Source organism: Protomyctophum parallelum, assembly GCF_964188405.1.
Source record: "Protomyctophum parallelum genome assembly, chromosome: 7".
Taxonomy (NCBI): domain Eukaryota; kingdom Metazoa; phylum Chordata; class Actinopteri; order Myctophiformes; family Myctophidae; genus Protomyctophum; species Protomyctophum parallelum.
In genome coordinates, this window is record NC_139705.1 from 2,256,233 (window position 1) to 2,270,078 (window position 13,846).

The 13,846-nt window shown below is 41.5% G+C and overlaps 1 protein-coding gene across 1 annotated transcript; it reads left to right on the forward strand.

Moving 5' to 3' along the window:
* Positions 1–2,343: 2,343 nt before the first annotated feature.
* On the forward strand, positions 2,344–3,237 carry LOC310861365 (ceramide-1-phosphate transfer protein-like; the record flags this gene model as incomplete). The annotated part of the gene is made up of 2 exons (XM_083768783.1): positions 2,344–2,477; positions 2,715–3,237. The coding sequence occupies 2 exons, from the start codon at positions 2,344–2,346 to the stop codon at positions 3,235–3,237; spliced, it is 657 nt and encodes a 218-aa protein (XP_083624909.1).
* Between the last annotated feature and the right edge of the window lie 10,609 nt (positions 3,238–13,846).

Below are 13,846 nucleotides of genomic sequence, written 5' to 3' on the forward strand. Positions count from 1 at the left end.
TCATAAAAACAGTAAAACGTATTGAAAAAGGATTTGATGCATTAATCATTATAGATAGATAGATAGATAGATAGATAGATAGATAGATAGATAGATAGATAGATAGATAGATAGATAGATAGATAGATAGATAGATAGATAGATAGATAGAGTTATTATTAAAGTGTCCTACATCATAAGATGCCCAGCCCGCACAGGCTTACAAGACACTCACAAAATTGTACATAGGCCTAATATAATAATACATATACACAAATAGACAGTTACTCATGGATACATCGTTCTCCAACGTAACTGCCATGCTTTCTCTATACATTTTCCAAAAACAAAAACGTCATTACTGAACAACCAATTTAACATAAAACACTCTCACTCAGATCTGGGTTCTTATCCTGAATTTCTTCAAATAAAACGTTTCTTAAATCATGGTATAGTGGACAATAGAAAACAAAATGAAACTCATCCTCTACAACTCCCAGGTCACAAAGAGCACACAGTCGCTGCTCCTCAGGAACGCCAGTAATATCTGCCAACCTCAACTGCCAGAGGTAAAGCACCAGATCTTAACTGGGCACAGAGGGACCTCTGTCCTCTTTTTAAATTAAATGCAACAAGGTTCAGTCATGTAGTCCTCTCTAAATTTAATATAACTTCTTAATTTCGCCTTCTTCACAATGTCCACCCTCCATTTCTGCTGATGTAAAATTGACAGTTTATATTTGACTGTATTAATGTTACATTGAAGGTTATTTAAAAAATATGTGTTTAAGTCAGAAATTGAGAAAATTGAGGAGACCTCTCTTATCCACGGATGATTACATATTTTATTCCAATTAAATATATTTTTTGTAAGCCTCTCTTCTGGCAGTTGGGTAAGGCAATTCCATAACCTGATCATCTCACATCTCTGCCTTGTCAGGCAGCTTTCCCAACCTGTGTCACCTTCAATGGCCAACTTAGTGGTATACTTATGCACCCCGAGAAAACACCTCAACGCTCTACTCTGAATGGTTTTACATTCGGTAGCCTCCTCAAAGCCCCACACACCTGCTGCATAAAACAGAATGGAAGAGACCATGGCGTCATAGAGCTTGGTAAATGTAGCAAAACCTAAATCAGGGCAAAATTTAATTTGACTTAATATGGCACCTAATGCTCTACCTGCTGAGTCAGCCAATACATTCTTTCCCTCAGAGAAACTCATTTATTCATGAAAAACAAAACCTAAGTATTTGTATGAGGGGGAATAAGTCAAAGATATTGACCCGGACATAAAACTGTGGTTGCTTTGCTGTACAGCTTTCCTTCTAAAGTGTATAATCTGAGTTTTCTCTCTGTTAATCGAAAGTCTCCATTTACTGCACCATAGACATGCAATATTCAGCATTTTTTGTAAATTTGACTCATCTTCAGCCATCAGAGCAATATAATCAGCATATAAAAGAATGCTCAAATTAATGTTTTCCATTGTTATACCCAAATTGGCCTGCTTAATTTCCTGGGCTAAATCGTTTACAAAAAGGGCAAACAAAGTGGGGGAGAGCACATCACCTTGCTTCACACCAAATGGTGTGGGGAACCAACCAGTTCTGAGGTAATTTAACTGGAGGCAAGCGACTGGGGCTTTGTATAAAGCTTTGATGGCATTATAAAATGTACCACTAATACCAGAGCAAAGTAACTTATATTCTAACAGGTCTCTGTTGATCCAATCAAAGGCTTTTTTAAAGTCAATAAAACAGACAAATATATAAATTATAAATGCTATGTAGGCTATGTCTATAATAATGAGTGTTTTGATCATTTATTATACTATTACACACATACTAATAGCCAGCTGGGCTTAATAAGTATAGACACCATGCAGACCCATTATGTCACTCAATGTGATCCACACTCCCCCAAACCAAAGGGTATTTATAGTATATATACATCAAAGAAATGTTGGCTTGTTCAATTTTCAAAATAAGCCACACAATTTTTAAAACAAGCCAGAAAAAATGCAACCCACGACTCGGGGGGGGGGGGGGGGGGTTGTAGAAAACACAGAAGCCAAACGTTGCGTGAAATAACCCTGGCGCTGAATTCTTATCACTGCCATGGGTGCTCAACGGAGTCAACGCCCCCGCCACCAGTCCACAGCCAAGCAGGTTTAATGTCACTGTGAAATTACCAAGGGTGCCCTGCAGCACTCCAGCATCCAACTCACTTCAGGGGAAAGGCTCGCTCAACTCAAGTTAACAGTCTACACTGGTGTATGCTGGGTGCAGATTCAGGGAATACGTATAGAAAGAGAATAAAGTCTGCACTCCAGCACCCACTAAAAGTCAGCGCCCTGACAGTATGGCTGATTATGTGGCAGCGGATGGACATAAATTCTCCATGAAAGAAGTTCACGACTCGTTCAAGGGATGTCTGTTGGAAAACAAAGAAGTCTCCATTGCGCACTATGCTGCCGCGTGGCGTGGGCTAGTAAGGTAAGAGCTTTATAGTTACAATAATACAGGTCAACCCTGTTCTTGTTCTGGTTTTAATTCTGCCTCTACTATTAAGTCTGTTTCTGTTTGTCATGCAAAAAGTATTTATCCCAATGCAGAGTAACATTTGCTGCCATCATTGAGCAGTTATAATGTACCTCATATTGATCATGCTTTAATGGACCAGCTATAGGCTACCATTTAACATTATGATATGTTATTTTTATATTTACATAGGTTTATGAATAGCATGGGCAGTGTGTTCATCTTCGTCTCCAAGGACGCCGTCAGTAAAATCCAGATCCTCGTTGACTTCCTCAACGGCGAGAACGGCTCCCACTATGTCACCATCCAGTCTATGGTCAAATATGAGTTGGAGAATGAACTGGTGGACGTCGACAAGAGGGGCAGTAACCCAGAGTCGGGCAGCCGCACCCTGTTAAGACTCCACCGTACCCTGCGGTTTTTGGAGCTGTTCTGGGAGCGCCTCCGTAAGAGTACAGAAGACTGTAAGACCTCAGTCATGTGCACAGAGTCCTACGATGAGTCCCTGGCCCGGCACCATCCCAGGGTTGTACGTACGGCTGTGAGAACAGCACTTCTTGTCCTGCCGGGCCGTGACAAGTTCTTCAAAGCGATGAATGTAGGTACCCAGGAGCAGGTGGTGGCCATGCTAGGTGATGCTCTACCGCTCATCTCCAAGGTGTACAGGATCACAGAGGACGTCTATGCTCGACACAAACTCTTGGAAATACCTTAGAGTTTGAGAATAAAAAAGTGCTTCCCCCCCCCCACTGGGATGTGTTGTAAAGTTGTAAGTTGTAAAGACATGATGAAATGACACAATTGTTCATGTTAGTTGTTGATTTATCAATGGGCATTGTATCCAATCTGCCATCATTCTCTGGTTGTACTGTCCTGTAAATTCCTGGCACTGCTTTGTTCCACCTACATTACATTGTTAAATCCTGAGTGTTCATTTATCTCTGAGAGTGAACAAATGGAACCAACAAAATTCTCTGCGCTCTTGCACCAACAAATATTAAAAAGAGAGCAGAGTCCACACACTGGATCCAGCTCTAAATATATTTTTGATTTAGATAACCAAGTTGACGTTTCGAGCTTCCTCAAATGCCTGACACGGCAAAGGTACTGTATCTCATTCCCATCTTTGTCCATCGGATGGTCAAAATGACCTAAATTACTTTGGACACTTGCTCTACAATCAATGCCTGCATAAGCAACACACATATGTTGCAAACTTTTACATTCTTAACAAATGTTGGAAAAAGGCTCTAAATGTAAACTTGTTGGTGATCTTAATAAGTCAACATTAAGAACTAAGGCATTGGTTGACCTGCAGGGTCCATTTTGTTCCATTTGTGCCCCATTTTGTTGTATGCTGTCTGGGCCTACATACTTACTAGACATAATGGTGAAATCAAGTCAACTTGAATATGTACCTGCTGTTAATGTTTTTCGATGGAAATCATTTATGATGATGAGACATCTTTTCTAAATTCACATTCAGCTTTTCCCTTTTATAGCCTTATTTTACATGAAGGGAAACATGTTAACTGTAAACTAAGTGCAGTAGCACAATGACTATGAAGTAATTCATCCTGATACACTGTACATAATGAAAACTACCTGTATATATCGCTGGTTGATTCAAAATACAGTCAATTATTGTGTTACTATGCATACTGGGCAAGACCTACGCTGTAGACGCTATCATTTGTTTTGGGCGGAAGTTGCGGGATTTTGGGAGGAAGTATACCGCTCAAGGAAATGATGTTGATGCTTTACAAATCAGTTTACCTTCTCCGTGAATGAAATAAGTGTTGTGAATGGTTGGAAAATCGTATCCGGGGGAAATAAATCTGTCGGATGTTCCGGACCGACACTTCCGCCGTTAGCGTCTCTGCCTTAGGTTGTGACCAGGCTTTTTGGCAGATGAGTAAGCCTGGGAGGGACCGAGGCTAGTTAGTTACTATGGTACGAAAAATTAAATGACAAAAAGACTACTGTAATATACCTATATTTGAAATCATTGTAGCCAAATAAATTACAATTCATGGGATTTCTTCAGGTGATTTCTGTCCTTTACATTTTTGTTTTCAGATTTATCTATGCACAGTTTTGCTTCCAATGGAGACCCAATTGGCCACTTGGCCATTGGTGGTTAATGTATAACCACCTGATGAGATGTAATCCTAAGTATGTAATAAGGTTTTTATAGACTATACTGAATAAAACCCTTCTTTGTTATGTGATGTTGTGTGTGTCTGCCTTCATGTACCCTTGTGTGTCTTGGCTGCTGTAAGGAGTCGGGAAATGTTCAAAAGGGCAGTGCAGCACATTTGCTGCAGCTATACTACTTGTTTCCAACACCGGTAGGCTCCCTGCTATATGCCTATACAACTTAGGTCATCAAGGCAACTCTATTCTACTCTATTCCACAGCATTACACATTACAAAAACCAAGATTCATTAGCACCCCCCTCTAAATAGCGAGCCCCCCCATAGCACCCTCAGTCACAACTTTCTGGAGCCGTCGCTGCGAAAAGCTGATCTTCAAGCTCACGGCATGTTGTGAGCTTGTAGATCAGAAATACTTTTTAGCCTCTAATGACATAACCAAAATTGGGACGTCAGGGGTTAAAGTGGTTAGCTATAGTTAGCCAGCGAGACTGTGGGGAGTTATCCTCTGCATACTGGCAGGTACAGTCCCGAGACAGGCTATATCCAAGTCCAAGTATAGGTCCAAGTATATTCAATGTTTGGGATTTCAATAATTGGGTCTTATCAGTACAGTTGCAGGAGAAAAGGGCCACCTATAAATGTGAATGGGTGCGTATTACAGTATACATATTAAGGTTATTAGTTACAGCAGGTAGATGCATGGCTTCTTAGAGGATAGTGTTGTTACTTGAGGACAGGAGGAAGTTCTACAAGCTAAACTAGTTTTGTGTTTGTCAACGTAGCTTAAATAGTTGTGATTTATCATTAAGGTGCCATGTTTAATGTTTATCATTAAGGCTTTGCTTGCCTCTTGAAGAGGGCGGTCGCATTATTTTCTCTCTCCCTCCCTGTTTTCTTTTTCTATGTTGCAAGAAAGATGTATTTGGCGCTGCACTGCGGCGACATGGACATAAGGGCTACGCTTGCATGCGGGCCCTTTGTCTAAGACACATTTCTTCCTCGGGAGACAAATAATAAAGAACCTTGATGTTGGTGAGAAAGTATGCAGATCTAAAATACCTGACTCTTGACAGTCAAAACAGATCATTATCTACAGTAGGCCTACATGATGAGTGATTAATGAAAGGCACGGCAGGATTGAAAGGAATGCAGTGTCACAATAGTTTGTTGCAAATGTGCCTTGATCAGAGGTGAGGAGGAGGTCTGTGGGTGAGGCTGTGGATAAAGGTTTCCATGAATTATGCTTTTTGAGTGTTATTATTAAGGGGCCAAGCCCGAAGGGACTTTGGTCCCTTATTGTAATTGTCTGTTTCTTCTCCTTCTCCTATAGCTCATGAACAATTTGACCGTCAGCAATAAAACTTCAGTACACATATGCGAATCATGCCGAACAACTTTCATGTTCTGACTTTTTACTTCTTGACCTTTTGGACCCCTGACCTTTAGATCACCCACCATTTTGAATTGTATGAAAAACTGTTAAAATCTAGCTCCTCCCAGGATCTTTGAGCAAAATGCACAAAAACATTCTACACGTGAACTTTGGACATATTCTGCCCCTAATACATACATGCAGAGTCACATGTTTATGAAACTTTACAGTATGGTAGAGGCTCATGCCAAATAGTGCTGACAGTCTTATTTATTTATTTATGTATTTATTTGACAGGGACAAAGCTCATTAATCAACATGTCAGTTTTCACATCAATGTAAATGGGCCAGAGTTAGCCGAAGCTAAATTTCATCTGTAGTCCCTGGGCAGGCTCTTAAAACATTAATGATAAAAGAAGGACCGGGCGCTATAGCAATCGTTTGAAAATGAAACCAAAAAACAGGCATAACTCGTGCCTCGTTTGGCTTGTTTCCCTAATGTTTGTCTTTAGTTCAATGTTTGTTTTGTAAACGCCATTGACAATGAAGGGACATTTTACGCCATAATGTGTCATTTATGTCATATTGTCCCTTTATTGTTAATGGCGTTTAATGTTTGTGTTTGCACCGTTTGTTTTACATCACAGTTACATCACCTAATCCAGGGGTTCCCAAACTTTGTCATGTCAAGGACCCCCAAATTGACACTAAAATGGACCCGTTAGGGTCCATTTTGTTCCATTTTAAAGCTCAGCTCAAGACCCACTTCTACAACATTGCCTTTAATTGATCTTTTATTTTTTATTTTTCATGTCCTCACTGTACTGCATTACTGCTTGTTTTTTAATGTCGTTGCCTTGCTTTTCTTTTATTCTCCATTGTTCTGTAAAGCACTTTGAGCTGCATTTCATGTCATGAAAGGTGCTATACAAATAAAGTTTTATTATTATTATTATTTGTACGCTCTCTGAGTTACAGACCCATAAGGGTCCATTTGGTTCCAAATTATCATTTAGCTGGGTCCCCCCTGGAACTCCCTCAAGTACCCCTGGGGGTCCCCGGACCCCACTTTGGGAACCACTGACCTAATCAACATGAGATAGACTTTAATATATTAGCGCCCCTCAGATCACACGGGTGAGATTTTTCTACAAGATACAAGATTGGTCTATAGGAAAGTCGGTATAGTCTCCAAGGCTGATCGAGAAACCTGTAAGGCCCAAACCACACCGCTGCGCAACTCCATTGCAACAAAACAGACCACACCAATGCAACTCCTTGAAACATGCCATTAGGAATAATGGTTGCAAGTAGTCGCAAGGAGTTGCATAATGTTGCAAGGAGTTGCATGGCGATCCGCTGGTGTGGTTAGGGCTTTAAGACACATCACAACGCTTGTAGATCTGCTATATTTGCCAAATGTTTTCCTAGATGATGATCAACCCCATAAAGGGTTTGCCAGGGTTCAAGTGGTCCTTTGCAGTAAGTCCTGGCTGTTAAACAAATTGTCATCCAAATGAATACAGGACACTTCAATGGTATACAGCTATTAAAGCTTAATGCTTAAATATTAAAAGCATTAATATTAATATTGTAATATTCTAAAACATTCGATTATGTGGGAGGGGGGAATGAAAAAGATAAAACAAAGGGCATTTATAAAAATGTGTAAATCATAAATTCAACTATTTTTTTCTTCTTCACACAATCAAATATGGTCATGATTCACCGGGACCCTGGATGGCTTGATTTTAGGCCTAATTAATGCCCTAATTGATATACTGTCAATATCTTTGTAAATCCCTATGGGTCAAATGAATGGGGTCAGGAACCATGGAATCAGAACATGGCAACCACTGCTGTCATAGCAGTGGTTGCCATGTTCTGATGGCATAGCACTGCTATGGCATAGCACTGCTATGGCATAGCAGTGATATGCCCTATAGGGCCTATGCCAGGTCCACTAGTATTCCCTCTATTGTATTGTTCTGTGTGTCTTTGCTGCCACCATCTGTTCCCGAGAACACATGGTACGCAGGCTCTGCACTTAAAGGACCATAATGGAAATAATCTCTCATGCCTTTTGTTTTTGCTTTATTGTTTCCACAGATATGTATACATATATGGTCATATGCATGTTGTGTCATTAAACCGCTGGATGTTTGATGGTGTTTGGAAAAAGTTACAAACAATATATTTGTATATCATTATGTGAAGACCAACATAATGTCAATCAACACCCAGAACAATAACCCAATTACAGGAGGCGACAAACCAATTCAGGCAGTCGACTCCTTCACCTACCTCGGCAGCATTTTAGATAAGCAGGGCGGAACAGAGAGCGATGTCACAGCTAGAGTAGGTAAAGCTAGAGCAGCCTTCATCATCCTGAAGAACATCTGGTCCTCTAAACAGATAGCCTTGACAACCAAAGTGCGGATCTTCAATTCCAACGTCAAATCCATACTCCTTAGTCCTTAATGCTTCTTCAATAACCAGATATTGATACTATACACATGGATGGATACACTTTTATCCTCATAAAGGATACATATTCAACAAGTGAAATTAGAAGTGATGAAACTAATAAATTAGGTGCCGTCTCCAGGCACAAATCAGCAGGGGGGCATATTTTTTTCAAAAGGGGGCACTTAATTTTTCAACCCCCCCCCCCCCCCCCCCCCCCATATGTATAACAAATAGTCGCCTATTAATAAAGTGATGCTTGAAAAAGGCTACAAGTATACAATTATGCAGCAGCACCAACAACAAACAAATAAATACAATATGTTGAGCATTATAATGTCTTCTGCATGCCTATATTACCTTTCTATTAACTATTCAATGAATTTGAACATGCATACTGTATATAATATTTACAATAATCATGAAGAACTTATAGATTTAACATTTGTAAAACATTACAATATTGGTACAGTAGGGTATAGGGTAGGGCAGGCATAGGCTACTACTGGCCAATATGGACTGGAGGGGCACAAAATCCAATCTTGGGGGGGGGGGGGGGGGGGGGGGGGCACACGTGTACACGTGTACACACACGCGCGCGTGTATTTTAATCTACGATTGCAATTAGCATAAGAGGGCGAGAGATAGAATCGTGGGCGGGTGTTAATAGTAGGCTAGATTTAACGAGGTGAATGTGGGTAAACTGTTACCGCGGTTACAACGAAATTGGTGACCCGTCGAATGTTGTGGCTTCACACTATCACAGGGTAGTCACACACACACACACACACACACACAAACACACACACACGCTTATTATTATTAGCCAAGTATCTCAATATCTATAGCAGTGGTTCTCAAAGTGTGGTCTGAGGACCCCCAGTGGAACTTGAGGGGCTTCCAGGGGGTCCCCGGCCAAATGTAATGTATTCACATAGCATAAAAACCAGTTTCACCACTTTAACCCTTTACATATTTGAAAATAACCGATCTACAAGATCACACAACGTGTCACCACTGTGAAACCATGTGTGCTTGTGTACAGATCAGCTATTTTCAGCTATAAATTTTTTTCAAAAGGGGGCACTTAATTTTTCAACACCCCCCCCCCCCCCCCCCCCCCCCCCCATATGTATAACAAATAGTCGCCTATTAATAAAGTGATGCTTGAAAAAGGCTACAAGTATACAATTATGCAGCAGCACCAACAACAAACAAATAAATACAATATGTTGAGCATTATAATGTCTTCTGCATGCCTATATTACCTTTCTATTAACTATTCAATGAATTTGAACATGCATACTGTATATAATATTTACAATAATCATGAAGAACTTATAGATTTAACATTTGTAAAACATTACAATATTGGTACAGTAGGGTATAGGGTAGGGCAGGCATAGGCTACTACTGGCCAATATGGACTGGAGGGGCACAAAATCCAATCTTGGGGGGGGGGGGGGGGGGGGGGGGGGCACACGTGTACACGTGTACACACACGCGCGCGTGTATTTTAATCTACGATTGCAATTAGCATAAGAGGGCGAGAGATAGAATCGTGGGCGGTGTTAATAGTAGGCTAGATTTAACGAGGTGAATGTGGGTAAACTGTTACCGCGGTTACAACGAAATTGGTGACCCGTCGAATGTTGTGGCTTCACACTATCACAGGGTAGTCACACACACACACACACACACACACAAACACACACACACGCTTATTATTATTAGCCAAGTATCTCAATATCTATAGCAGTGGTTCTCAAAGTGTGGTCTGAGGACCCCCAGTGGAACTTGAGGGGCTTCCAGGGGGTCCCCGGCCAAATGTAATGTATTCACATAGCATAAAAACCAGTTTCACCACTTTAACCCTTTACATATTTGAAAATAACCGATCTACAAGATCACACAACGTGTCACCACTGTGAAACCATGTGTGCTTGTGTACAGATCAGCTATTTTCAGCTATAAATGTGAAACATATACTGTAGCCTATAGGCCTATATATTTTTTTAATGCGCTGTTAGGCTACTGTACATGTGTTTGTGTGGACCCCAGGAAGAGTAGCTGCTGTTGCAACAGCTATAGCCTACTATAAGTGGTAGGCTAGCTGTGCTAATGTGGATCCAAATAAACAATAAAAATGCAGGGTGCACAGGGTAGCATATAAGTATATCGCTCTTGCCGCATGTTTAAAATCTCACATGTTCATAATGATTCAAGGTTGTACTTTATTTAATTGTTACATCTTGTGTACTGCAGGTACATATAAGCAACTCTTGCATGGTGTGAGCTACTGTAGGTTCTGAGCACTTCAAGAGGATGTGGTTTTGTTCATGACTCGTTTGTATTTGCGGTGGTTTCCTATCTCTCTCCATGCATGTTGTTGTGAAACCGTGACTACATGCAATAGCAAGAAGTGTAATAGACAAGGTGATGAAGTCAGGTTAATATAAAGACAAACGTAGCATAATGTGGCAGGACTGGCAGATTGAAGTTTTGTGTATTCAGCGAACCTTTTAGCAATGAAATACTCTATCAGTAGGAAACCTCCCTTGGTGAGGCTCCATGGCCTGTCATTGTGTCAGCAAGCAGAGCAGCAAATGGAATACATGTCCTATACCAACAAGTTGTCCTACACCAACAATTAACAACAAATACACACACATTTGCAGTTTGTTCTTATCATTAATAATATCAAGCATATTATTGGAGAGACTGGCAGTGGTAACGTTGTCTTAAATACATGACACGTCATAATACTATAAGAGAAATGGGAGGAGTTCATCCAACAAACTGTTTTTATTCAAATGCAGATAATTATATACAAGCACACATCGGATGAAACCTTGTTTACATTGAAACGTCATAAAAAAAAATCTTAACAAACTGAAGCTACTGCATGTTTATTATAACATTTAAAAACCACCACTTCACAACTTTTCAACCTATCTTCATATAATAGGTCCTCACTAATAATCATGATGCAATGGCACAATTATTTTCTACTCAGTCTGTGTCTCATAGGAGGGCTGTGGGCAGTTCAGAAACCTGTCCACCAGTGACATCATCGTTAGACAATATTTTACATTTTTTTTTTAGATTTGCATTATCGTGAGAACGATGGCTTCCATTTTAGGTTTTAGGTTTTATTTTCCCATTGCAACTTTTCAGGACTAGAAAGCCTGCCGTTTCAATTAACTTGGATTCCCCATTGATGATGTCACTGGTGGACAGGTTTCTGAACTGCCCACATCCCTCTTATGAGACTGACAGACTGAGTAGAAAATGGTGCCATTTTACCATGATTATTAGTGAGTTATTAGTGACTATAGTAGGCCTATATGAAGATAGGTTGAAAAGTGGTGAAGTGGTCCTTTAAAACAACACCATCTACAACCTAAATAATATGCAAATATAAACACTTGCTACTTGCCATCAACCTCCCATCGTGAGCTTGTAGATCACCTATTTTGACTATTTACAAAATAATTTTGTAGTTTTTGAAACATTGCTTAACTACGGAGCCCCTAAGGGGACGTACATAGGTAGATTATTTAAGAGATGGTGGTTTATGTTTTCTGGTATGGAAAAACATTTTAGATGTTGGCAGAAAAAAAACAAGGCTATAACATTTTTCTTTTAGGAGATGGAAATGTTTTGAAAGGGGAAAGATATTTTTTTTGGAGGGGATGACAATTTTCGAGGGGGTGACAAAAATAAATCAAGGCTGTGACTTTTTTTTTTAGGAGATGAAAATGTTTTTAAAGTGGAAAGATATTTTTTTGGAGGGGATGACAATTTTTTTTTAGGAGATGAAAATGTTTTTAAAGGGAAAGATATATTTTTTTGAGGGGATGACAATTTTTTTTTAGGAGATGAAAATGTTTTTAAAGGGGAAATATATATTTTTTGGAGGGGATGACATTTTTTTTTTGTTAAAGTTTTTTTTTTTTTTCACTCCCAAGTTTTCTTTTCAAACTTTGAAAAAAAAAAAAACTTTGAAAAAAAAAAAAACGTTGAAAAAAAAAAAAACATTTTCATCTCCTAAAAAAAAACACCTCTTTTTCAAAGTCGTGCGCACGACTTTGAACTCGTGCGCACGACTTTGAAGTAAACAGAAGCACATGGCTACATGTCAACAGAAGCACATGGCTACTTGACCCCCAGTGACCCCCAAATGGTAACTCTGTCATTCCTCTACCGTTTTGGACGGGGGTGGGCTCATTTGAATCGTGTCGCCCCCCTGGGGGCGTCTTTGGGGGTCTCAAGGTTCGGGGACCCCCAGGGACCCCCAGGGACCCCCAAATGGTAACTCTGTCATTTCTCTACCGTTTTGGACGGGGGTGGGCTCATTTGAATCGTGTCGCCCCCCTGGGGGCGTCTTTGGGGGTCTCAAGGTTCGGGGACCCCCAGGGACCCCCAGGGACCCCCAAATGGTAACTCTGTCATTTCTCTACCGTTTTGGACGGGGGTGGGCTCATTTGAATCGTGTCGCCCCCCTGGGGGCGTCTTTGGGGGTCTCAAGGTTCGGGGACCCCCAGGGACCCCCAAATGGTAACTCTGTCATTTCTCTACCGTTTTGGACGGGGGTGGGCTCATTTGAAATGTGTCGCCCCCCTGGGGGCGTCTTTGGGGGTCTCAAGGTTCGGGGACCCCCAGGGACCCCCAGGGACCCCCAAATGGTAACTGTCATTTCTCTACCGTTTTGGACGGGGGTGGGCTCATTTGAATCGTGTCGCCCCCCCAGGGGCCGTCTTTGGGGGTCTCAAGGTTCGGGGACCCCCAGGGCCCCCCAAATGGTAACTCTGTCATTTCTCTACCGTTTTGGGACGGGGGTGGGCTCATTTGAAATGTGTCGCCCCCCCTGGGGGCGTCTTTGGGGGTCTCAAGGTTCGGGGACCCCCAGGGACCCCCAAATGGTAACTCTGTAATTTATCTACCGTTTTGGACGGGGGTGGGCTCATTTGAAATGTGTCGCCCCCCTGGGGGCGTCTTTGGGGGTCTCAAGGGTTCGGGGACCCCCAGGGACCCCCAGGGACCCCCAAATGGTAAACTCTTGTCATTTCTCTACCGTTTTGGACGGGGGTGGGCTCATTTGAATCGTGTCGCCCCCCTGGGGGCGTCTTTGGGGGTCTCAAGGTTCGGGGACCCCCAGGGACCCCCAAAATGGTAACTCTGTCATTTCTCTACCGTTTTGGTACGGGGGTGGGCTCATTTGAAATGTGTCGCCCCCCTGGGGGCGTCTTTGGGGGTCTCAAGGTTCGGGGACCCCCAGGGACCCCCAGGGACCCCCAAATGGTAACTGTCATTTCTCTACCGT